The sequence below is a fragment of the Microcaecilia unicolor genome, chromosome 1 (genome assembly GCF_901765095.1).
Source record: "Microcaecilia unicolor chromosome 1, aMicUni1.1, whole genome shotgun sequence".
NCBI lineage: Eukaryota > Metazoa > Chordata > Amphibia > Gymnophiona > Siphonopidae > Microcaecilia > Microcaecilia unicolor.
Window position 1 is genome coordinate 523,589,322 of NC_044031.1, and position 27,368 is coordinate 523,616,689.

At 43.8% G+C, this 27,368-nt stretch overlaps 1 protein-coding gene across 2 annotated transcripts in view; it reads left to right on the forward strand.

The window, feature by feature from the left end:
• The first annotated feature begins 2,580 nt into the window (after window positions 1–2,580).
• The window catches only part of ZC2HC1A (zinc finger C2HC-type containing 1A), a 245,098-nt gene continuing 220,310 nt past the window's right edge, over window positions 2,581–27,368 (forward strand). For both annotated transcript variants that reach the window (XM_030215727.1, XM_030215736.1), the window contains exons 1-2: window positions 2,581–2,663; window positions 26,420–26,493. In XM_030215727.1, coding sequence (XP_030071587.1) covers window positions 2,648–2,663; window positions 26,420–26,493 — 90 coding nt within the window. In that variant the 5' untranslated portion in view covers window positions 2,581–2,647. The remainder of the gene's footprint in view (window positions 2,664–26,419; window positions 26,494–27,368) is intronic.

The window sequence follows — 27,368 nt, forward strand, 5'->3', positions numbered from 1 at the left end:
GGGACACAAAAGAGAGATGCTGGACGGGACAAATAGGGACACAGAGAGAAGATGGATAGTGGATATGGAGAGAGAATAAATGTCAAATGTACAGGAGACCCTTGGAAGACAAGAAGTACAGAGAACAGCAGAAAAGACACTTGGACCAAATTGAATGGAAAAATGAAATGCTCAGACTACAAAGGTAGAAAAAATATTTTATTTTGAATGTATAAATCATATCAGCTTTGGGAAATGTGTATATCTAATATCTTGCATTTCAGGTTCTACTTCTCTAGTATTGCTGTATATGCAAGTCTGACTTCTTGAAGTGTACATTTTTTTTTTTTTGCTTTCATATTTCTATTACTGATCTGTGGTCGCTTCTTTCATATTTTTTGAGGGTCTTCTGTGTTTTGTGTGTGTGACCAAGATGTAGTATTCTGCTAGCATGTAGTTTCTGTGTAGAGATCTGTACTGGTCCTGTTTGTTGTTTTCTCACTGGGTGGTATATTGGTGTTTTAGGGCCCGGTGTAATATTTACAATGCTTTCTTTTCTTGGTTAAGGTTCTTGCTCTTTGAATCCTAGGAGTTATTGCTGGTGTGTTTTTGAGCTTGTTTTTGCACAAGTTTGTGCATAGTATTTTCCAGTGGAGGGATTGTGTGTTGGCTATAGTGAAAACGTTAGTATAATTTAAGGTCTCCTTTTATCAAGCTGCACAGCAATGCCAACATAGCCCATGGCAGCCGCTAGCATGGCTTGATAAAAGGGGACCTTAGTTTGTTATTACATCAGCCAGTACTTGTGAAAGAATCCTAGTACATGTGGCAGTTTTTTCTTCTGAGATGGCAACCCTAGTGTGGACAGTTGGTTGTAGAGGGGTGCAGTGGGGGAAGGATGCAACAGTAGATGTGGCAAGGGACTTGGGATGGGGCATGGGGGTAGGATAAGGGAGTGGCATAGAGCAAAGCAGGTGTCATGTTTTTCTCTATCAAAAAGTGGGCAACCCTGTCCATCGACAGCAGGAGGAAATATTTTTTTCACTCAGGCCCCGATGCTTAAAAGTAAACGTGGGCGCTAGAGGCCATTAGCACTGTACTAGTGCCTGCATTTACCTACAGAGAATGTTCAGACGTCTGGAGCATGAGAACAAATGAGTGTGCAGATGAACAGTGCAAGTAGATTGCTATTGTGGTCAAGCTCATAGTGAAGTTATTTTGTATTCTTCCCCAATGTTCAGAAAAGAACGCCTGAAACAAAACTGCTTTACTGCAGCAACCTGACGTTATTTTTTGCAGCGGTAAAGCAGTTTTGTTTCAGGCGCTTTTTTCTGAACATTGGGGAGGAATACAAAATTATCTCACCATATTCTTCTGATCTGTTCTAGCGATATTTTTACAGTGCTATTCAGAACAGTGCCAGAGTTTTGAGCATCGGGGCCTCAAAGAATAGTTAATCTCTGGAATTTGTTGCCGGAAGATGTGGTAACAGCAGTTAGCGTATCTGGGTTTAAAAGAAAGTGTGAACAAGTTGCTGGAGGAAAAGACCATAGTCTGCTATTGAGAGAGACATGGGGGAAGCCACTGCTTACCCTGGAATTGGTAGCATGGAATGTTGCTATTTGGTTTCTGCCAGGTATTTGTGACCTGGATTTGGCTACCTGTTAGAAGCAGGATACTGGTTAGATGGACCACTGGTCTGACCCAATATGACTATTATGTTGTCATCTCTTGCTACTGTAGGATATCTTGCGATCAAAGCTGTAAAAACTCACAGGTCTTAGGATGGGACTGGTCCCGCAGCAGGAACTGGTTTTTAATAAAACATCTCCTACGGTACTGTCAGTGGGGGGGAGGTAGCTTGTTAGTGCTGGGGCCTGCAAAATTTTGGTGAGCTAGATGCCAGTAGGTGGGATTGGGTACATGTTTTGAAATTTCCCTCCTTTAAGAGCCTTAAACATTGGGCTTCTTTGGAAACTCTGGTATAGTGATACATTCAGCGCACATCATCATTGGTGCGCCTACCTGAGATATCTAGTTATAGAATCACCCCCCAAAGTGTTTTGTGGAGGACTAAGACTGTCAGTAACACACATTACCTACAAGTTCCCTTGCTTGTGAGATGCATGCACCCACTCAAGTTTATTGGAACTTTCCTGCTTGAACCCTCTTTTGTTAAAAAGTTACCACCCACTTGGAACCTAAGCAGGCTATAATACTGTATTCCCCAATTAAAGCTCACAAAAAAAATACAGCATCTTTCCCAAAATATCTGACTTTCCAAATATAAGTTGATCTTAGCAATACATTCTACATGATGGAATATTAAATCCTTGCTCCTTTCCTTTCAAAATGATAAGTAGTAGTAGTAATAATTAACCGGAAAGGTAGGTTTTTATAGCCAACAGCAATAACTATTGTCCCGCCAACACCGCTACACCCACGCGTACTACTCATTGAAAATATATACGACGGCCGGGCGCCGCGAGCCTACTGGACGTCTGGCCCCGCCTCATTCTGCTCAGCGTAGAGCCAATGAGGGAACTGGATACAAGGGTTCGGGCTTGGGCGTCGGGGGCGGCGCCCAGTCGGTGCCTCCGTTGCTACAGCAGCAGCAGCTAGAGACTGAAGAAGACAGAGAGCCGGAGCTATCGTGTGTTGCGCAGAGATGGAAGAGCTAGAAGGTAAGAAGGGGAATTCTGGAAACAGAGGGAGTGTGTGAGAAACTACTGGCTTTGTGTCATAGCGTTTTTCTGTGTGCGAGGCCTCGCTCGGTACTTGTTTGCTTTTTGCATAGTCTGGTTCTGCGCTGTTAAAACATCTGTCTGTTAGCTTTTATCCCTGATTCCTGGCCTTGTATTCCTCACGTTTGTTGGCTCTGACTTGACCCTGTTAACTAGGCCCATGGAGGGCAAATGATGTGGAATTTCTGCAGTAAGGACTTTAACCTAAGCGAATATGGAAAACAATGTTTACATTGTAGGTGATCTAAAACTATATGATAGAGCAAATGATAATGAGGTGCTGGCAGCTCTTTAAAAACCCAGGCCTGTGTTGCTGAGAAGAGAAGAGTAAAGCTGTTCTGTGTCTTGCTGTTGTGAATATTCAGTCCCCGAGGAAGCGTAGTTACATCGGGATGGGCGTCCGTCCTGATTTATTAAATACCTGACCAGTTGGGTTGTTTCAGGGTATTTAAAAAGAATATCCGTGAGGGAGCTTGGTAACCATTTGGCACATAGAATGTGGTATGCTTGGGCAAACCAAAGGTCCAGTGAGCTTTCCAAACTGGGGTAGGGATCCCAAATGGGGTGTTAACAAAACCTGTGTTTGGGATCATGACCTGGGCGGGTGCGTGCTTTCTGCAGCGATATACACGATTTGGGCTTGTAGCTGCAGAAAAATTGGTAAGTACTGTTCTAATGGGTCAGAGCAAGGGTCCATTTAGTCTAGTGTACCCTGGTCCTGGCCACTGTTGGAAACACCTTCCAGAGTCCTCAAAAGTGGCAAGATTACATGCTACTTAATCCCAATGATAAGCAGTGGCTTTCTCCAAGTCTACCTTAATAACAATTTATGGACTTCTCCAAAAATTTTCCATACCTTTTTTTTTAAAGCCAGCTACATTGACTGATTTTACCACTTGCTCCAGCAGAGGTCCAGAGCCTAACTATATGTGATAATTTTTGAGAAAAGATGATTAAAGTAGCAGATTCAAAATGTTGAGATGGGCGTATTTTTATTTTTTGATGTCATGGATTCATAAGCAGTCTGAAAAGTTACAAGTTTAAACTTCTGTAACTTTTTTTTTCCACATAAAGGTGGGGGGTTGGACTGTTGTATTAGAAATTGTTTGCTTTTAACAAAATTCATTAAAACCTCTTTTTGTTTCTGGTGCCCTTTGTTGCCTTTTCCCACAGATGGTCACATGCTGAGTGAAAAAATATTTTCTCTTGTTTGTTTTAAATATGCTATTATACCTTATATGGAGCTTGTGGCACATAAGTAAGGGGAAGCCTTTGCCTTTTAAAAGAGCTATGAAAGTGTTTTGGATGCTGTGGTCACATGACCCTAGTTGAGACACTTCAGAGAACACCCACTTATACGTAAGCAATGTTTCTTTCTATAGTAATGTCCATTTAGACTGAAATCTGCTTTCACCCAATAAAAGGAGTGGCCTAGTGGTTGGAGCACTGGTCTTGACATCCAGAGATGCCCGGTTCAAATCTCACTGCTACTCCTTGTGATCTTGGGCAAATCACTTGACCCTCCATTGCCTCTGGTACAAAATTAGAGCCCTGTTTACTAAGCAGCATTATAAAAATTAACATTTTTAATATACGTTAACCATGTATGTGCCTACATGGTTAGCACGTGCACTAAGTGTAGGCATGCTAAAACACTAACGCACCTTATTAAACAGGGCCCTTAGATTGTGAGCTCTCCAGGGGCAGGGAAATACCCAGTGTACCAGAATGTAACTCATCTTGAGCTACTATTTGAAAAATGTGTAAGCAAAATCTAAATAAATAAATATGTAACTTCATGAAGCGTCCCCTAGTGTTTGTCCTTTTTGAAAGATTAAACAATTGGTTCATGTTTATCCATTCCACTCTATTCAGGACTTTATAGACCCAAATCATACCTCCCCCTCAGCTGTCTCTTCAACAAGCTGAAGAGCCCTAACCTCTTTAACGTTCCTTCATATGAGAGGACTTCCATCCCTTTAATTGTTTTGCTTACCCTTATCTGTACCTTCTCAAGCTCCACTGTATCTTTTTTGAGATGCGATGACCAGCATTGCACATAATACTCAAGGTGTGGTCTCGCCATGGAGCAATATAGAAGCATTGTAATATACTTTGATTTATTTTCTATTCCTTTCCTAATAATTCCTAACATTTGGTTCCTTAGCTTCAGCAGCAGATGAATCTAAAGACTTGTGGGTTGTGTCCATCTACCAGCAGGTGCAGATAGCGTACTGAACTACTCCTTGGTGTGTCAGTATTCTCTGTCTCCAGCAGGCGGATGCACAGTTTCTCACAAGCTCTTGCTCTCATCTGATGGTGGCTCCTGTTCTGGGTTTCTCAGTTCAGTCGAGCATGGTGGTGTCCTGCTGAGCACTACTGACTTTAGGGAGTACACCTGGTCACCCCAGGTCCCACCTCCTTTCTCACCCCCCCCCCCCCAAAAAAAAAAAATACCCTCATAAGGGAGGAACAGTGGCTATTCAATGCTTTGGCTATGGCTCTTTCTTGGAGTGGTGGAGTTCTGCTTTGGGCAACTGGATGATTTCACAGCTGCAGCTATCTCCTTCCTCCTCAGCACTGGGGTGAATTACCATTGCTTCTGCTTGATTTCAGGCTCTGTCCGTGTGTTTTCTTTTTTGTGTTTGGAAGGTTCTCCTGGCCCTGGGGCACTTGTTGTTTGGTCCTGCACTGTTGTGGACTGGAAACTGGAGTGGCATTATCCTTGGCACCTTCTGGGATCTTGTTCCTCTTCAGCTTGCCGTGGCCATTTTGTTTTTACAGGGCATGTGTGGTTCTTCCTGCAAGTATGATTCTGTGCCAGTTCTGATGACAACCATAGTGGGCTTTTCCTCAGCCCTCCCTCCGTGCTGGACAAGGGGGTCAAGCCCTGTTCTGGTGGTGCCTGTTCTGCTACAGTCTGACTGGATCCTGACAAGCTGTGAGCCTCTGTATAGGGATCCATGTGCTGTGTGGCGGAGCAGCCATTTTCACCAGGGGTTCTGGTCCTCCGCCCTCCCCTCCATTGGCGAGAGGCCTCTTGGTTGCAATTGGTGTTTCCTGACTTGAGGGTGCTGGATCAGGGGTGTGTGCTGGCAGCGCAGTGGAAAAGGTCCTGTGGCAGGTCTGCTTTCATGCTTCCCTCTGCTTATGGGCTGTCACAATTGTTTCTGGCTGTTCTGGCTTATTGGTCTCTTCCTCCTCAATGCCGCAGAGGAGCTGTACATCAGGGACTTCTTATCTGCCTACCATACACAGGCCAATCCATCACTTATGTTCCCGTCCGTGGGGCGCTGTGCAGTGTGGGGAGAGTTCATACATACTAGGGCGATGTTCGCTTTTCTCCTCTTGCGCAGGTTGCGCTGCCACTGTGCAGCTGTTCAGAGATGGCTGGTGTGGTATATTGCCTTTTCGTGATCTTATCTGCAGAGTTTAACTTTGCCACTGACGATTTCTTGATTGCTTCTGGATACTTCCCTTCTTCTGCCTTGCTGGTGGCAGGTGGCATGGTTATTCTGTTTATTTGGTAGTATAGGTATTGGTGTGTGCTGTTTTTCTGAGGGAGTACATATGGTGTGAATTTAGGGTGATTGGCGGCTGTTCACTGATGGCTTACTGCCTGTTTTTATGCTCTCCTGGCCTTATTGGGTACCAGGGGAGAGGGGGATCCTCTCTCCTATCTTATGGAGATTTTTTTGGTGTAGTGTTTTTCCTGCTTCCTATCTTTACAGAGGAGTTTAGTCTTCAGTCAAGATTAGACCTACTGGCTCCATGTTTCTGTGAAAAGTTTGACATTTTTGCTTGTTTTCTGAGGCCAGGTCTATCCTGGTTTTCATGATAGTCATGGAATCTGTGTTGCTGTATTCCATGTTTTCTACAGACACAGTGTTTACAGTGCTTTGTGAAGCACAACAGTTATTTTGGAGGGTGGCTGGTTTTCAGCATGAAGGTCACAGGTTCAAGGCTGGTTGGTGCATAATATTAGAAGCTGTGGTACTCAACTGTATTGCAGCTGGGACATCTTTTTTCTTCACTCCTATATTGCTGGTCTTGTCAAGCAGTTCATTGCGTGTCTGGGATGACTAACACTATGCTACAGTGCTGCAGGTTAACTGGTTGGTATAGCTCCCAACATAGACTCAAAAAGAAAAGAATGGCACACATCCTTGCAATATATCCAGCTGCAAACTATGCCAAAACATTTCACAGGACCCCACGGTCATTCACAAAGGAAAAATATTCAACATTAAGGAATCTTTCACGTGCTCATCTTCCAATGTGGTATATATCATTCAGTGTAAAAAATGCAACGAAGGCTGCTACATTGGAGAAACAAGTCAGATGCTAAAGAAGAGATTTAATTTACGTGGAGGGGCATAATTGAACGCAAACACCTATCTCCATGGGCGTTTATCTCCGAGAACAGGTCCGTGAATAGTAACATAGTAACATAGTAGATGACGGCAGAAAAAGACCTGCACGGTCCATCCAGTCTGCCCAACAAGATAACTCATATTTGCTGCTTTTTGTGTATACCCTACTTTGATTTGTACCTGTGCTCTTCAGGGCACAGACCGTATAAGTCTGCCCAGCACTATCCCCGCCTCCCAACCACCGGCTCCGGCACAGACCGCACAAGTCTGCCCAGCACCATCCCCACCTCCCAACCACCAGCCCCGCCTCCCAACCCCGGCTCCAGCACAGACCGTACAAGTCTGTCCAGCAGTATCCCCGCCTCCCAACCACCAGTCCCGCTGCCCACCACCGGCCCTGGCACAGACCGTACAAGTCTGTCCAGCACTATCCCCGTCTCCCAACCACCAGCCCCGCCTCCCGATACTGACTATGCTCCTGAGGATCCATTCCTTCGGCACAGGATTCCTTTATGCTTATCCCACGCATGTTTGAATTCCGTTACCGTTTTCATTTCCACCACCTCCCGCGGGAGGGCATTCCAAGCATCCACTACTCTCTCCGTGAAAAAATACTTCCTGACATTTTTCTTGAGTCTGCCCCCCTTCAATCTCATTTCATGTCCTCTCGTTCTACCACCTTCCCATCTCCGGAAAAGGTTAGTTTGCGGATTAATACCTTTCCGAACCCTATTTTCGAAAAAACGGACGTTTTTGAGCTGAGCGTTTGTTTTTTTTTAGCGATAATGGAAACTAAAAACGCCCAGCTCAAAAACGTCCTAATCCGAGCCATTTGGTCGTGGGAGGGGCCAGGATTGGTAGTACACTGGCCCCTCTGATATGCCAGGACACCAACTGGGCACCCTAGGTCAGTGCAGTGGACTTCAGAAAAAGCTCCCACATGCATAGCTCCCTTACCACGGGTGCTGAGCTCCCAACCCCCTCCCCCAAAACCTACTACCCACAACACTACCATAGCTCTTAGGGGTGAAGGGGGCACCTACATGTGGGTACAGTGGGTTTTGCAGGCCTCCCATTTACCAGCACAAGTGTTGCAGGTGGGGGGGGGGGGGCTGGGTCCACCTGCCTGAAGCGCACTGCAGTACCCACTAAAAGTGCGGTACCCACTAAAAGTGCTCCAGGGACCTGCATACACGCAGGCCTCTAGGACTTGTTGCTGCTGTATAACATTGGCACACCAGTTGACACCTGAAGACTAATCTCTCTGTAAACGTCCTTTATTGGGATAAGCACGTTTACTCGCAGTTAACTGCAGAGGTTGTGCCCCACTGGCAACAAGTCTCCCTGGTACTGAGATTAGCAGTAGGTCAGAGCTGGCAGAATGCTGCACAATGCCCTCTTTCAGCCACGTTCAAGGTAAGAACTAAGTTGTCTAACGTGGCTAACACAGGAAAGGGAACTAAAACTGGCTTACAAAAATGGCCACTACCACATGGACTACAACAGGAAACACAACAGGGCACACTCTGACCCAGTAGGCAGGGGGAAAAGCACCATGGGAGAAGAGCCTACCAACTACCAACATCGTGAGACTGTAACACAAGCTAATGAAATCACGGAGCCCAATACCCTACACCCACCACAATGCAATGCTGATGTGACCCTGTAGTGCACCCGAGAGCCACATCTGACCCAGGGGAAGGCTGTGAGAGGATCGAACACATTCTGCTGTCATGGAGGTGGGTACAGCATTTGAGGCTGGCATACAGGCTGGGAAAAAGGTTTTTAAAGTGGGGGTTTTTTTTGGTGGGAGGGGTTAGTGACCACTGGGGGAGTCCGGGGACGTCATCTCAGATTCCCTCCAGTGGTTATCTGGGCAGTTGGGGCACTTTTTTGGGACTTGTTTGTGGAAAAAAAAAGGGTCCAAAAAAAGTGACCCAAAATAGCGGTCAAAACGCCTTTTTTTTTTTTTTCAATTATCAGCTACAGACGCCCATCTCTCGGCTGATAACCACGCCCCAGTCCCGCCTCCGTCAACTTTATTCGTTTCCGTGACGGAGTGCAGTTGGAAACGCCCAAAATCGGCTTTCGATTATACCGATTTGGGCGCCTTTGCGAGAAAACCGCCCATCTCCCGATTTGGGTCGAAATATAGGTGTTTTTCTCTTTCGATTGTAAGCTGGATAGACACCATATGAAAAATGCTAGTACCAATAAAGATGTCATGCCTGTGGGGCAGCACTTTACAAAACCAGAACACTGTACCAGTGATTTCATGGTAAGAATCCTAAAAGGTAACTTTAAAACAATACAGGAACGTAAGACCTTTGAAGTCAGAATGATTAAATATTTTGACACCCACCAGACAGGATTTAACAAAGATCTGGGTTTTCTAGCCCATTATAAACCATAAAATTGTATTGCTTTGACACCCTCCTGTCTTCATGCACATCTCTCTACCTCTCACCTTCCCACCCCCATCCTGTTAGACTGTCACTGAAATGCTGTGATGTTTCACTTATATATACTGTCATCTACCAACATTTGCTTATTTCCGATCTGACGAAGGGCAACCTTCGAAAGCTAATCAAGAAATGTATTAAGTTATGTGCAATAAAAAAAGGTATCATCTTATTTTCTTTTCCATGTTTTATTTCTATTGATTACCTTTAAAAGTGGGCTAACAGGGCTACCACCTCTCTACATTAGTCCCAACAAATTAATCCAGAGGCTCGCCCTTTGTTGTTCTGGGTTAAGTGTTTTCTTCTAGTTGCCTCAGTTTCATCAGATTCCTTCATTTGATTTTTGGGTACAACAACAACAAAAAAAGGCAAGACAAAACAAATCATAAAGGAAACCTTCTGTTACCCTCCCGCAGGAGTGATTGAGGAGCCTACATGGGCTTTATGCAGGCAGGAGAGGACATCCTCTTTCGTCTTCCACTGCTTTGGCATTGACAATACTGAAGTTAAGGTGACTGCACATGACCACATAGAGAGAACTTCAGAGGTTTACTATATCTCCACCTGCTGGTAGAGGGACATAACCCACGCGTCTCTGGATTGATCTGTTGGGACTAATGGAAAGAAAATTATCAGGTAAGAATTAATTTTACCTTTTCAATAAGATATAGTTTTAAAATTTTTAATAATCACGAACCTCAGCGGTGACTCCTTTCATATGAGCATGTAAGCCTATAGCTCACCTGCCTCCTTATTGGTTTGTCTCTTAACATTTTACTATAAATCTTAAGTTCTCAAAGTATTTTATACTTAAATTAATCTTTGAAGTATGCAGAGCGCCATCACCTGTTTCACTGTAACCGGATAAGAAATTATATTTACCGCAGAGCACGAGAGGAGCTACAGCTAGAAGAAACAGAACTAGAGCGGGCAATGGGGGTGGGGGTTGGGGGAGTGCCAGAGGATGTGTCTCTCAAATCAATGCAGCACTTTTATCTCATAGGTCATCTATCCTGAAATACACACAGCGATGGGAACGTGACCTGAGGGTTAGTCATGATATGCAGAGCTGGGAACGAGCATTTGGTTATATGTTAAGAGTATCTATAAGTAGCTCTTTGATAGAGAATGGCTACAAGATTTTGTATCCTTGGTATTATACACCTGACCGATCAGCAAAAATGTTTAAACAATCCTCAAGCCATTGCTGGAGGTTTAAACAATCCTCAAGCCATTGCTGGAGGGGCTGTAAGGCAGTAGGAGATGTTTCACATCTGGTGGTCCTGCCCAAGAATAAAAAGCTATTGGGCAGAGTTGCTATGTCAGCTTGGCCAGATGCTGGGAAAAGTCTATCCAGCCACGGCAGAACACTGTCTATTACACTTTTGCCCCAGAGGGATTACACCAACTATGCATCGATTGGCCTCGACCTTCCTCGTGGCGGGCAAGATAACACTAGCTTCATCATGGAAAAATCTGCATGTACCACCAGTGATTAAGGTGTTTCACAAGATGGATTATTTATATCAGATGTCGAAACTCAAGGCTATTCGATCTGGGCAGGTGACCCACTCCTATAAACTATGGGACAAGTATAGAGAATGGAGATCTCTATCGGGGATCGACTTGGATGCCCTCTGACTGGTGGTTCCTGTGATGTAGACTGTGACTCTAATTCTTGGAATCCATCTGAACGAGAACTGGAAATGAACTTGCAGTGGCCATATGCATATCATTTCTCATGTTAAGGGAGGGAGGGTTGGTTGGGGGGGAGGGATGGCTGAGTGTTACAATGCTTCATATGCAACTGTATACAATGCTTTGTTGGATATTTTCTTATTTCAAAAAATGTTCAATAAAAATAATAAGAAAAGAAATATGCAGAGCATGGAAGCCAACCAACATGCGGCATGTTTTGGTACTGTTGCCTCAGGGTGTGGTCCGGTACAACTAAGATAAACAACGACAAAAGTCACTAAAAAGAGTATGCCTAAATGGAAACTACCTTAAAACTTTAAATGTATAAATCTTTACCTTCAAACTCGTAGCATTCACACACTGCGCCACAACCTGCCTCATTCATTTGTAATACAAAAGTGCGTGAGTTTAAATATACCACATGATCCCCAACAGCCAATGAAATAATCCCTTAAAAACATGTTTCATCACTGATGCCCAATCCAGTTCTAAATTCAAACCTGTTGGTGGTATGAAAATCCACCACTGTTCCCTGTAGTTTAATAATGCATCAACATCTCGCCCTCCCAACCCATCTGTATTTTATCAGTGACCTGCCAGTGGATGTCACGCCAATCATGGTACAGTTCCATCCAATGATTCACAATATGAGCTGAGAGAGTAACAGTATTGATTCTTGATTTATGCTCTGTCAGTCGCTGTCTAATAGATATTGAAGACTTGCCCACATACAGTAAATTACAAGGGCATTGGATCAAATAAACTACATTCCTACTATTGCAATCGGTATTACTACGTGATGTTATCCTACGTTGGGAATGGGGGGGCATGTCGTTCTATATCTTCCACAACAATTGGACATCATTGGCACCACATCTAACATGTCCAGTTAATATAGCATTCTGCTGTTGCTAATCAATACGTTTATATGTTAGTATTTCTCTTATTGTTTTTGGCCTTTGGTAGGCAATAAGGGGGACATTCTTGCAAACTAGGGTGAACTTTCAATGTCTCCCAGTATTTATGAATTAAAACTGTGATTCTTGAACTACCACCCACGTATGGCAGGACCACCACCCCCCTGTCCTCATTATCCACATTAGAATATTGTAGCAACAAATTATGTTGGGCAAATTTATGTCTAAAATATGCCTTCCTAATACCTGCATATCTTCTTATTGCCTGACACGCGAGTGCAGGACCAACAGTCTTTTGTTTTACTGAAGAGCAGAGTAAAGATTGTGTTATCAGCACGAAAATGTTTTGCCTTTTTGGTGCCTTCCCTTTTTTGGGATATATATTTTTTTTTATAATTTATCTTTTTCTGTCATTTGTATTATTTTATACATTTTTTTTCTATTAATTTTTCAGCTCCTTGAGCCCTTTTTCCTACCCATGAGGCACTAACCTTTTTTGGGGGGCACAGAATCACTCAAGCTCCCTGGGCCATAGAGCCTTTTGACCTTGCATCAGCTGTTTTTACCCTCCGTGTCATTATGGGTGTTGAGTGGCTTTAAGAAGTGTACTCGATGCAAGACCCCCTGTAATTGTTGTGTTCATTGCCTAGGTCCAGACCACTGAGACATTCACTGCAACCTCTACCAGCGTATACAGGCAAAGTCCCTTAAAGCCTGCAGACTCCAGTGTGAAAAAAACATTTTGGTTCTGCATCGGCATCCACATCGAGCATGGCAAGAGACTACTCAATGCGGAACCTGCATTGACATCTAGTTCACCCATGCAACATCGATCACGTCAGTTCAGTACGTTCTCATTATTGGTGCTCTCTGCATCGAGGGACCTACATCACAATAAACCTAAGAAGCATCGCTATCATTCTCCCTCCAGATACTCAGCCCATACCTGCCCTGTATCAGTGTCCTCTGCACGGGACGCGTCCATGCTGCAGGGAGTGCTCTCCAGCTCATAACACCTTGAGAGCCTTTGTGGTCTTCCAGATCATTTACACCTGCCCAGTCTATCTCTCGGGCTGCGTCCACTTGACTTTCTCAGCCGGTACCGACGCCTACCCTTCGTGAGTAAATTCGGGATATGTTTAATGAAGATCTTTCAGGGCTATCTCAGTTGCAGCCTATACAGGCTTATAGGGTGCTTGTGCCATCCTCAGCCCAGCCTGTGGATATATCAGAGAGACAGTCACGGGAGAGATCCCACACACTTGCTCAATGTTGACCATCGGGGGCAGCCTGCACCCGACCGACACATGCGTCATCAGCAGAAGAGCTTTCTTCAACTTCAAAAGCTCATATGCCTTTGACACACCTCGACACAAAGTTGACATTCTGATTGACATTCTTCCCCATGCTCCTCGTGAGCAGTACTTTAAAGAGTCAGACTTGGACCTCTCTTGGGAGACAAATCAGGGCCTCGGATGAGAAGTCTTATGGCATTCCATCTGATCCTTCTCAGTCACCTCAGAGGCGTAAGCCCCCCCCCCCCCCCAAAAAAAAAAAAGCATATCTCTTTCAGGCTTTGTGAGTTGGCACAATCTATACCTTTATAGAAACAGGAAGAACCTTGTTCAGAAATTTATGAAGTTATAGATTTAATTTCCTCTCTTGGTGGAGAGTCATACAATTTCTCCCCAAATATGTTGTGAAAAGTACTTTATTAAAAAAAAAAAAACTGGGAGATCTCTCTGACAGCTCAGATTGCCCCAAAGAAAATTGACACTATAGTGTTGCAGGAATGGAGGCATGAATTTATGATACTTCAGGAGTCAGACAGCACACACCAGAATGAGAGAGTAATCTTCTTTATTTGCCAGCAAACACAGTAGGACATCAGTTCTAGCTCTTTTCTTCTCTTTCTCAGCTCTCTGTGTCTTTGTGGCTTCTGTCTCAGCTGCTTCTCTTCTTATGCTGTCTTCTCCTTCTTCTGTCTGTTCCTTCTGTCCTTCTCTTTCTTCTGAGCTCCTTCTGACGTAAACTGCTTCTTCTCCCACTTAAATACTGTTCTAGCCCCCTCCTAGCCTAGCCCCCCCTTACTCTCCAATTGGTTAAGGAATAGATTAGCTACCTTGCCTCAACCAATCATTACTTTTAAAATATCAGTTACATAGGTTTGATATTTCTCAAACTGACCTCTGACCTGGGGCCCCTCAAGCCAGACAATATGGCACCAGAACTCTTACATTTCTCATTATGATTGATTTCTCATCTATAGCTTAAACTGGGTTCCCTTAGAGACTAAGAGGCCCAATCTGACATTGGTTATTCTCATATTCCTAGTACTAACTGCTAACTAAACTCTGGCATTCATTAAAGGGGTCAAGGGCCAATCTTACTTAATAGCATACAGCTATAGTTTGTTATTTCTTCCAGGACCATTCCTACATTTTACCTATAATTAATCAAGGAGAAGAGAGCTGACTAGTCCTGACCTCTTTCACCTATCAGCTTCTTACACAGAACTTGCTAGGACCACAGAAAACTCAAAACACATGTTGGCCTCTTCACTGCAGTCTTTGCTTAGAAAGTCAGACAAAGAATTGAACAAATATTCTACATAGAAATTACAGAATAAAACATATTCTAAAATAAGCATCCTTATAAAACATATTCTAAATATCAAGAACTTCTAAATTCTAATCTATTGCCTCTCTCTAAACAGTATTTCTGCCTAATCTTTAAACTACAATATGTCATATGTCTGGCTCATGCCTGCTTGCAAAACTATTCAATATGCCTAATAGTATACAAATGTTGAGCTAGCCTTCATCATTCACAAGGGACAGAGTTTCATTTCTCACTGACCTTTCTAACCTTTGGCTTAGCCAAGCTAGACATTGAAAATAATCTGAACCATCTGGCATTCCTTCACTTTAGTTGCAAGGTAAAAAATTGAACTTTTTAAACACCAGACTTTTAATATCATTTCTTTGTCCACTGCCTCAATAGAATACAGAAATGTGCAGGGTTTGAGAGAACACAACTACCACATCATTCATTCTTTTATTTCTGATTTCTTGATATACTGCTGCTAGGCCAGCGGTTTACACAATAAAGTGGAGTGGAGGAGTGGCCAAGTGATTAGAGTACCGGTCTTGTAATCCAGAGGTGGCCGGTTCAAATCCCACTGCTGCTCCTTGTGGTCTTGGGCAAGTCACTTAATCCTCCATTGCCTCAGGTACAAACTTAGATTGTGAGCCCTCCTGGGACAGAGAAATATCCAGTGTACCTGAATGTAACTCACCTTGAGCTACTACTGAAAAAGGTGTGAGCAAAATCTAAATAAATAATAATAATAATAAAGTAGTAACAGAAGTAGAAAAATACAATACAAAACCATGGTAAGTTTTAAGAGGCAGGAGAGAAAAATCATAGATTACAGTAAAGTTATATTAGGAAAGAAAAAAGATGAGCTTTGAGGGTTTGTTTAAAAGTGGGAATGGAGGGTTGATTCCTGATGAATAATGGAAGGTCATTCCAGAGTTGGGACCATTTTAACAGAATGCGAAGTGTCAGGTACTGGCAGGGTGGGAGAGGGTAATGTCAACAGGTTGTTATTAGCAGAATGAAGGCAGCGAAGGGGGGCATAGGGAAAGAGATAGGAAGGCACTGAGGGAGATCTGGATTTGTAAACAAGCAGAGTTGAAAATAATGCAAACAGATACAGGAAGCCAGTGTTTGGAGCGGGGTGGGGGTGGGGTGACACAGTCAAAGCAGTGAGTATTGTGTAATAAGTTAACAGCCGTTGATTGTACCAGTTGAAGCCATTTGAGAGAAGAGAGAGGAAGACAAGTGTAGAGCGAACTACAGTAGTGAAGTCTGAGAAGTGCTAGAACAAAGGAGAGACTAAGTCCGGCAGGAAGGAAAGGGTGCACTGCGTGTACTCTATGAAGGGCAAAGAAAGCAGAATGGAGAACAGAATTAAAGGTGACACTCAGGATTTTGACAGAGTCCCTAAGGGGAAGGGGAGGGGCGTAGTAGGCAGATAGCTTCAGAGTTAGTTACATTGAGATACAGAAGGTTGTTTGCTAGCCAAGTGGATACTTGAGATAAACAGATGTTAAGTCGCTGAATGGAGGAGGAGTCTGAGAATTTACAAAAAATGTGAATGTCATTGGCGTAGCAGAATGGAGTGCAAGAGTTATCCTGAAAAACAGCAGAGCCGTAGCCCTGGCTGACACCCGGGGCGGGTCGCCGCTGCGCACCCCCCCCCCCCCCGGGTGCAGCACGACGCCCCCCCCCCTCGGTGCGCACCCTCCCTCCCCCCCCCGGAGCGCATTCTTAATTGACGAAGAAGCGAGGGGCGGGCGGGAGGACCGATCCGCCCCCGAGTCCACGTCGCTGGGAGCTGCGTCGGCTCCGTTGGTTCCTTGCTCTCTCTGCCCCGGAACAGGAAGTAACCTGTTCCAGGGTAGAGGGAGCAAGGAACCAACGGATCCAACACCCCCCCAGCGGCGTGCACCCGGGGCGGACCGCCCCACCGCCCCCCCCCTTCCTACGCCACTGAAAAACAGTGACAAGTGGTGGTAGAGTCTGCTTTAAAATGCACTCACAGTGCAATATCTCATGCTGCTGCTCCTCCTGGCAGAGAAGCGAGAACATTAGACTTTTGGCAGAAAAATGTTTCAAGTATCAGTGCTAACAAATTGCATTTTGGATTACCAACTTTATTCCACCATCTACTTAACATCTCTAATTCGGAGTACTCTTCCCTCTGACGACAAACATTCCAAAAACTTCACAGAAAACTTCTAGACTGTCATAAATATTTTGCAAGGCAGGTCTTCAATGTCTGCATGTATCTCTTTAGCAGTAGTGATGCACTAATTATCCTGGCTCAGAGTCTCTGATCTTGAATCTGCTCTCCAGGAGTGTCTAGCAGATGTCTCTTGTCATGGAGAAAACCTTGTTTGTGACAAGTTGAGGAGGTGGCCAATCTGATTTAAAAACATACAGATATAATAAAGACTCTATCAAGGCCTCATACTATTACTAGTACTTATCATTTCTATAGCACTACTAGACGTACGCAGCGCTGTACACTTGAACATGAAGAGACAGTCCCTGCTCAACAGAGCTTACAATCTAATTAGGACAAACAGGACAAACAAGAGATAAGGGATAATGTTTTTTTTCCTCTGAAATGATTCCTCTTAATATATTAATTCAAAAGGAGTGAAGCCTGTGAAACTGGGATTACTTTAATCAGCGGGAATTGGATTGGAGATTCAAGGGTTTATATTGTTAAACAATTTCTGGTTTTAAAAGGGAAAAAAATGAAATCAGGTGTATTACTTTCACTAATATTGGACAATAAGTATGTTTCCAATGAAATTGATGGACTATGCACCGTTATGGTCTTGAAGAAACCAACCAGATGATCAATGTGGAATAATGATTTAGATAAATAATAACTGGGGATAATCGGGTTAATACCACGTTTTCTTTGTTTGCTGTTGTTTAAATTGATCTCCTTGTTTCACTCTCCCTATTTATTTTGTGGTCTAAGAGAGAGAAAGATTGTATAAAATCCATTTATCTTGTTGAGATTGTTTTCTTCTAATATTGTTTTAATGTACAATCATCTCTGTTTTACTGTTTTGCAAGTGATCCTTGTAAAATGAAAAAATTATAAATAAATGATTAAAAAAAAAAAAAAAAAAAAACAAGAGATAAGGGAATATTAAAGTGATCTGCTTCTACTGGAAGATTTCACGGAGGATATCGACGTTCCAACTACTGTATATCTAAGCATTGTTACATCCCTATGCCACCTCCACTCCAACGGGCTACACCCCAGTGCTCATGTCCAAGACATTAGCTGGGACAAAAATCCCAGACACCCTCTGTCTAAACAGCAACCTAACTTTTTAAACTCCTTCCTAGTTGCCAAAGTACAGCTGTCTGTGCCAAACGACCCACCTGTCGGAGGGAGACTTATTCTCTTCTAACAGAGATGGCCTCTCATAACCTCCAACTGATGTGTTCTACATGCCATTCAACACAGCTACACTCTGTATTGGTGAAAGCCCCCCCCCTCCCCCGATCATCCTTCAAGAGAGTCTTGTTTGAACTCCCTCCAAATGAGTTTGTCGAGAGGAGCTCTCAGCCCTCCTTCAGAATGCAATAAACCCAGTTCATTCGCTGGAAAGGGGTTGAGGATTCTGCTCCAGATGTTTTCTCATTCTGAAAAAGACAGGAGGAGTACGTTCGGCCTAAAGTTTCTCCTCAAAGAAACGTTTTTTGCATGGTATCTCTGGGATTGCTACTTCCCATGAATGATTTGCTTTGCTCTTTAGACATCAAAGAGGCATATAACCCATATCTATTCTCCCTGCACACAGAAGATTCCTCTGCTTCCACTGTGGAGTAGAGAGTTGCACGGGGATGGAAATTTAACCTGTCCCTGCCCATCCCCGCTAGTAATCTCCTCCATCCCCGCCCATCGCCTGTACTAAAATAACCCAACCTATGCACATTTCCCAAAGCTGACACAATCCACTTGATAAAATATTTTTTTTCTACCTTTGTAGTCTTGAGCATTTTATTTTTCCATTCAATTTTGTCCGTGTCTTCTGCTTTTCTCCATTTTCCCTGCCTTTCCAAGGTCTCCTGTATTATTTGGCATTTCTTCTTTCTCCATGTCTGCCATCCATCTTCTCCGTGTCCCTATCTGTCCTGTCCAGCACTGCTCTTCTGTGTCCCTGTTTCTTGTCTACCTTCTCTGTTCAGTATCTGCCCTTTTAGTGTCCCTATCCTCCCCTTATATTCAGCATTGACTCCGTGCCCCTGTCTTTCCCCCTGTGACCAACAACACCCCTCTATGTTCCTATCCCACACCTTTTCCAGCAATTCCCTGTGTCCATGTCTCCATTTTTTTACACCATGCCCAGCATAGCTTGTCTGTGCCCTGTCCCTCCCCTGCTCATACTCATAGTCTGGCATAATTCCTTTCAGCCCCCCAGGGTCCAGCACATCTCCCTCCAGCCCCAGCCCCCATGATCCAGCACATCTCCCTCTCATTCCCACCACCCTCAAGTCCATCGTTTCTCCCTCACCAACTCTCCTCCTCTCCAGGTCCTAGACTCAAACCTGTTTAGTTGGTAGTGGTTAGAACATTCTGCTCTCTTGCTGGCATTGTGGCCTTTCCTCTGCTGCGTCCCACTCTTCGCGGAAACAGGAAGTTACCTCAGGAGGGTGAGATCTGGCAGAGGAATGGCTTCAACGTCAGCCAGAGCAGTGTGTTTTAATCACTGCTGGAGGGCCAAGGAAACATGTTAGACTCAGGGGAGGGGGGTTGGTGGTGTGTGTGTGTGTGGGGGGGAAGAGGCAGGGTTCAGAAAGTGGGGGAGAGGGAGAGAGTCACTGGCTGGACCTGGGAGGGGAGAGAAGGATTGCAGACATGGTTTGTTGAGCCCTGCGCTACACTACAGTTGGAACCCCGCCAGACCTGTGTCCATCCCTGTGGGATTGCCACAGATCTGGAGAGGGTCCCCATGGTATTCCCGCAAACCCTATTCTATGCAGCTCTATACTGTGGAGCTCTACAGCAGTGTTTCCCAAGTCCGGTCCTGGACTACCCCTTTCCCAGTCAGGTTTTCAGGATATTCACAATGAATATGCATGAGAGATTTGCATATAATAGAGGCAGTGTATACAAATCAAGTTCATGCATATTCATTGTGGCTAGCCTGAAAACCTGACTGGCACGGGGTACCCCAGGTATGGATTTGGGAAACATTGCTCAGTACAGTGTCATAATGTTTGGCTTGGCCTCTGCTCCTTGATTCTTCATGAACTGTCTAGTAGTAGTAGTAGCTGCAATGCTTCACAGACGGGGCATCCATGTCTTCCCTTACCTGGACAGTTGTCTAATCAAAGCAGCCTCTCAGGAGTCCACCAGCGCTTCCATGCTGTCTATGATAAGACTCCTAGAACTCGGATTTGTCATCAACTACCCCAAATCACATCTTCAGCCAGTATACACTTGAGTTCACAGGGTCACTCCTTGACACAACTAAGTTCGCGCATTCCTTCCTCATCCTAGGGCGAACAATATACTACATCTTGCCACTTAGGTATCTCAGTTAACTCGTATATCTGCTTGTCATGCTCTGCCTCCTCTGCCCCATGGCTTCAACAGTCCATGTAACACCATTGGCTCAACTTCACTTTTGAATTCCTCGGTAGACACTCTGACGCTCCTTTCAATGGTCACAAGCCATGGGATTACTATCCGCTCAGATCCAAATAGCTCCACAGCTACGCCACTACAGTGGTGGATGGTATCCAACAATTTTACCTGAAGCCTTCTGTTCCAACCCCCTCCACATCACAAGGTTCTCACCACTGATGTTTCCATGACAGGTTGGGGAGCTCATCTCGCCGGTCTCCATACACACAGGGTTCTTGGTCTCCATGATAGCAACGTCGCCATATCAGTCTCCTGGAATTGTGAGCTGTTTAGAACGCTCTCAAAACCTTCCAGAATCAGATTCTCAATCAGGTTATACTAGTTTGCATGTCAAGTAGCAATGTATTACCTGAACAAATGGGGTGGAACCGGATCTTACCTCTTCTGTTGCCAAGCAATCCAAATCTGGACTTGGGTAGCTTCTTGAAATGCCTTTTTAAGAGCTGTTTAGCCGGAAAACAGAATGCCTTAGCAGAAAAACTCAGCAGAGTCCTTAAACCTCACGAATGGGGTCTGAGCATATCAGTTGTTCGTCAAATAGTCCAGCAGTCGGGAACCTTTACGATAGACCTGGTCGCTTTTCAGAACAACAAACTTCCTTGCTTCTGTTCCAGACTCTGTGCTCCCAACCGCATAGCCCCAGATGCATTCTTACTCTGCCGGGGGATGAGTCTACTATATGCTTTTCCCTCACTGCCTCTCATAGGGAAAACGCTTATCAAACTACACCGAGACCAAGAAATCATGATTCTAATTGCTCCCTACTGGTTGAGTTGCTGTCCAGGGAACCTTTTAAGTTGGATCCCTTTGCAACCTTAACACAGAACGAGGGATCCCTTCTTCATCCAGATTCTTGCTCTCTAGCCCTGATGGCTTGGTACCTAACGACATAGATCTGCATTCATTGAACGTTCCTCATGAAGTCTCTACAATATATGCCTTGTAGCGCTATAGAGATGCTAAATAGTAGTAGTAGTAGAAACATACATAGTAACATAGTAGATGACAGCAGAGAAAGACCTGTACAGTCCATCCAGTCTGCCCAACAAGATGAACTCATATGTGCTACTTTATATGTATACCTGACCTTGATTTGTATCTGCCATTTTCAGGGCAGTAGCCCCGCATCCCAACCACCAGTGCTGCCACCCAATCTCTGCTAAGCTTCTGAGGATCCATTCCTTCTGAACAGGATTCCTTTATGTTTATCCCATGCATTTTTGAATTCCGTTACCGTTTTCATCTCCACCACCTCAGCATCAGCAGGAGGGCATTCCAAGTATCCACCACTCTCTCCATGAAAAAATACTTCCTGACATTTTTCTTGTCTACCCCCTTCAACCTTTTTTCATGTCTAGTTCTACCACGTTCCCATCTCCGGAAAAGGTTTGTTTGTGGATTAATACCTTTCAAATATTTGAACGTCTGTATCATATCACCCCTGTTTCTCCTTTCCTTCAGGGTATACATGTTCAGGTCAGCAAGTGTCTCCTCATACGTCTTGTAACACAAATCCCATACCACTTTTGTAGCTTTTGTTTGCACTGCTTCAATTCTGTTTACATCCTTAGCAAGATATGACCTCCAAAACTGAACACAATACTCCAGGTGGGGCCTCACCAATGACTGGTACAGGAGCATCAACACCTCCTTTCTTCTGCTGGTCACACTCTCTCTCTGGTGTTCAATTAGCTTGCTCGACCCTACTGCATGCTCTCTACCTACCATTGTGGAATACCTCCTCCATCTTTCAAATTCTGGACTCAAAACTAACTCTGAGTACATTTGAGCTTCATCAGTACTTTTCATACTAAAATTGATAATAAGCCAGTTTCAGTTCATCCCTTGATGGTTAGGTTCATGAAGGGTTTATTTCATAGCAAACCTCCTATCAAACCATCGCTGGTGGCGTGGGATCTCAATGTTGTCCTCACTGCTCTCGTGAAACCTCCGTTTGAACCACTTCATTCTTGTTCTCCTTATGTATTAAGAATAGTACTTTATAGCTCTTTCTTCTACCAGAAGAAAGGTGAGCTTCAAGTGAGCAGTGAGGAGATCCAGCTTACACCAGGTTCTACCTGGTACTCTGAACCCACCCTAAATTCCTCCCAAAGGTAGTGTTGGAGTTCCATCTCTACCAGTCCATTATACTGCCTGTCTTCTTTCCTAAACTACATTCTCATCCTGGAGAAGCAGCACTATATACCTTAGTATGCTAGAGCATGCTTGCAGTCTATCTAGAATGAACAAAACCTCATAGGAAATCCTCCCAGCTTTTTGTATTGTTTGATATTAATAGGTTGGGAAATCCTATCACTAAACGTACAATCTCTACTTGGTTGGCTGACTTTGAGGTGCATTTTCGAAAGAAACGTCCAAGTTGCGATTTGGATGTCTGCAAAACGTCGAAATCGAGGGGTGGGGAACCCGTATTTTCGAAAAAAAGTTGGACGTCCATTTTTCGTTTCGAAAATACCATCAGACGTCCAAATCCTTAAATTTGGACGTCCCTAGATTTGGATGTTCTTGGATCTGGACATTTCTGACTTTCGGCGATTTTTCGAAACCAAAGATGTCCATGTCAAAAACGTCCAAATGGCTTGTGGGAGGAGCCAGCATTTGTAGTACACTGGTCCCCCTGACATGCCAGGACACCAACCGGGCACCCTAGGGGGCACTGCAGTGGGCTTCATAAATTGCTCCCAGGAACATAGCTCCCTTACCTTGTGTGCTGAGCCCCCCCCAAACCCACTACCCACAACTGTACACCACTACCATAGCCCTTACTGGTGAAGGGGGCACCTATATATGGGTACAGTGGGTTTGTGGTAGGTTTTGGAGAGCTCGCTGTTTCCTCCACATATGTAACAAGTAGGGGGTATGGGCCTAGGTCCACCTGTCTGAAGTGCACTGCAGTACCCACTAAAACTGCTCCTGGGACCTGCATGCGCTATCATGGACCTGAGTATGACATCTGAGGCTGGCATAGAGGCTAGCACAAAATATTTTTAAAGATGTTTTTTGATGGTGGGAGGGGGTTAGTGACCACAGGGGGAGTAACAGGTGGTCATCTGGTCATTTTAGGGCACCTTTTTGTGCCTTATTTGTAAAAAAACCACGTCCGGGTGAAAATGTCCAAGTGTTTGTCAGGGATGTCCTTGCTTTTTCGATTTGTGGGTCAGATGTCCAAGTGTTAGGCACGCTCAAGTCTCGCCTTCGCTATGCCTCCGACACGCCCCCTTGAAATTTGGACGTTCTTGCGACGGACTGCAGTCGGAGATGTCCAAAATCGGGTTTCGATTATACTGATTTGGACATCTCTGTGAGAAGGACGTCCATCTTCCGATTTATGTCGAAAGGTGGACGTCCTTCTTTATCAAAAATGAGCCTGTTTATCTCCTATACATATACTGAGCCTGGGCTGACTCTCCATGACTGGGTCACTACTCATAATGTGAGAGCCATAGTGGCTTCAGTAGCCCTTTTCCACAGTGTCTCTATTCAAGACATTTGAAATGCAGCTACGTGGTCTTCTATTCACACCTTCAGTACTCAATACTTTCTGGAGCAGTATTCCAGACAGGATAGCTGGTTTAGACAAGCAGTCCTGCAGAATCTTTTTACTGTTTAACATCCAACGCCACACTCTGGCCTATTCTTTCCACCAGACTCACTATCTACTTAGCTACAAAAAAAAAAAAATCATCTTTCCTGCAGAACTGGAGATGTGAGAATTTTATGCTTGCTTGTGTTCGGAGAAAGCTAAGTTGCTTACCTTTAGCAGGTGTTGAGTCCAGCAGGCATATATTCTCACATCCCTGAACATGACTTAAGTATTGCCATAATGGGACAGATCAAAGGTCTATCAAGCCCAGTAACCTGTTTTCAACAGTGGCCAATCCAGGTCAAAAGTACCTGGCAAGATCCCAGAACAGAAAACAGATTTTATGTTGCTTATCCTAGAATATGCAGTGGATTTTCCTAAGTCGAACTTAATAATGTCTTATGGACTTTTCTTTTAGGAAATTATCCAAACCCTTTTTTAAAGCCTTCTAAGCTAACTGCTTTTACCACATTCTCTGGCAACAAATGGTTGTCGTCTTAGCTTTAACACTGTACTGCTGGTCCCATGCTTGCGCTTCGGGCGGGAAGGCACCCATGCATGCACGGTGGAGGCACTGCCTCAAAGAATTAAATCGACAGTGCACTTGGCAGTGTCCGCACTGGACTCTGTGGATCACGTCAGAAACAGTTATAGCTGGTTTCTCTCTGTCAAGCGTCTCAGCCTGCCCTCTCACAATCTGTAAAGCTCTTATCACCAAACGTTCTGTGCTTTTTCCATCCCAAGAAGACATTCCTTCTCCATATATCTTAACAGGCAACAGAATTTGCTTTTTTTTTTTTTTTTTTTTTTTGGTAGAGAAAAAAGGGTTAGAATGTCAAAGGAGGATTATTTGGAAGAGCCAGCCTGAGATTACATGGTAAAGGATGTAGACAAATTGGACAAGGTTGGAGATGAGTTTACTAATGAATCTATCTTACTAAGGATAAACATAGAACTTCAGCTGAGGGAGGATTATGCTGTGTAATGTTAACCTTATGTATCATAGAGGCGTATTTTCAGAGCACTTAGGCTTACAAAGGTTTCTGTGTAACTTTGTAAGTCAAAGTGCTTTGAAAATGAGTCGTATAGTCTGCTTGTAGGTGAAGAAAATGTCTTTGGAAGGATTAGAAGTCAGAAGTTGTTGGCATTTCTGGAGAGAAATAGGGGTCTTGGAATTTTCCCAGTGCCTCTTAGCCTGGCAATATCGTCACTTAAGAGACCAGAGAGTAGGTGAATACCAGCTATTCCTTTTAAAGGGACAACATTGATGGAAAATTTTCGGAGTTACTGTATCAAGGGCTTGAGCCAGCACAGTATGCCAGGATTCAATATGATCATTAAGTGATTTAGTAGAAAAATCCAGCGGTAACTTGAAAAGAGATGGGGAAAGGGAAGTAACATTGATCTGGGAAAGAGCCCTAGTCTTGTAACCAGTGGGTACTGGTGGAGTTGAAAGGAGAAATGGTAGAGAGGTGGAAGAGAATGAGATTAGTGGTCAAACCATTAAAGAGGAGTACAAGAAAAGGTCGATAGGGATGAATGAGACTCTCACAGAGTTAGCACAAGGTCTAGGGTGCGACCAGCAGCATGGGTTGGGGAAGAAATCCACTTATTGAACAAAAAAACCCCACAAAAGGCTTTTAGCCTTTAATTTCCTGCACTTCTAGAAAGGAAGGCAATCATGCAAATTATAGTTGCTTTAAAGCTCTACTGGACATTTTGTCCAAAGGCAATAAACCCTAACCTGTTTCTGCTCAAATTTTTGTTTTCACCCTAGATCTCTTAAACCAATTTTGGAACACTGAGCAAAAATGGAATAAGAATTGGGCAAAAGCTTCTCAATGCTTTTTGTGCAATTTCTTGCTTGCCTGTCTTTTTAAAAATTATTTCAGTATTTGATATACTTTTTTGATTAAGTTTGAAATTCTCCTATCTAGTTCTAGAGTATTTGATATACTACCATTCCCAAGAAACTACCTTATTCATATTTATGATCATACAACTCTATGAAGCAACAGCATGATAATAAAATTCATGATAAACAGTATTGGAAACAAGCGGGTATGTGCATAGGACAGCAGTTTGTATCCAGCGATAGAGGCCATGATGGCTGCTCAGACTACAGAAAGAAAAGAAAGAAAAGCAAGAGATACTGTAAGGATAGCTGCGTGCTGGTCTTCTACCTTATGCCAGAACTACAATTCAGCCCTCTCCAGGTGCCTGGTGAAAGAAATATGTCTTCTAGGTAATCTTTAATAGATACATCTCTTTCAATTCCAGATGAGGATGTTTTAATAGCAGTTTAAATCCTTAGGTAAAAATGTGCAATTGAGCAAACAGACTTCTGAAGATTTTGTACTTGTTTGCCTACTTTTGTCTCCATTCTTTTTACAGAAAAGTGTTCGGTACAGCAGGAGCAGCTGTTACCTTGCAAAATATGTGGAAGGACTTTCTTCCATTCTACTTTGGTGAGTAGAAGGGTACAAGTGAACTGATTGCCTTTCATTGTTTTATGCATTAATTAGATAACTTTCAGAATCTTTTGCATAAAATATTGTTTCCTAGTCTAGCTTTATTAGTGTTACTACCGTCATATGCATGGTATGTAATCTTGCTGTTCACCTTCACTGTCTTGACTTTCTCTCAGCTTGAGCAATTCTCAGTCCATTCCGATTAGCGATGTTACTTATCTTTAACAGGTGTTTTCCCTAGGTAGCAGGACTGATATGGCGCACAAATGGCTGATATCCTCCAGTGATGATGATACGAAACTGCTCACCAGAGCTCAGAACCAAGTGTACATTTCTAAGCATTCACAGCCGTTCCCATACACAGCAATCTCCTCGGCTCCTCACTTTCAAGCTCAAACATTTAGGAAACTCTAGAAGAGGTGGGAGTGTTTATCAGCCCTGTTAAGGAAAACACCTTGTTATCAGATAAGCAACACAGCTTTTTCTGTCCATTTAAGCAGGATTTGAATTGTGCACACAAGTGGGTGACTCCCAAGCTTACGGCTGCTCAGAATTTTGTTTTGTTTATTTATTTATTTATTACATTAGTCCTTTGAGCAGCCCACATTGTTGAATACAATAATTGTTGGATCATAAGGACAGTTGGCCAACACTGCCTTGTGCTGAAGCCTGGTCCAAACAATAATGCTCAGTAAACATATTAATAGAGTACCATGTAGCTGCTACACAGATGATATTCAGTGAGGCATTCTTTTGAGAGTCACTATGACTGCAGTAGCTTTATGATGAAACTTGACTTTGGAGCAGGGAGGAGTGTTTTGCTTGTTTACATTAGATTTGTATACAAGAAGCCAGCTAGCTTGCTAGAGCTT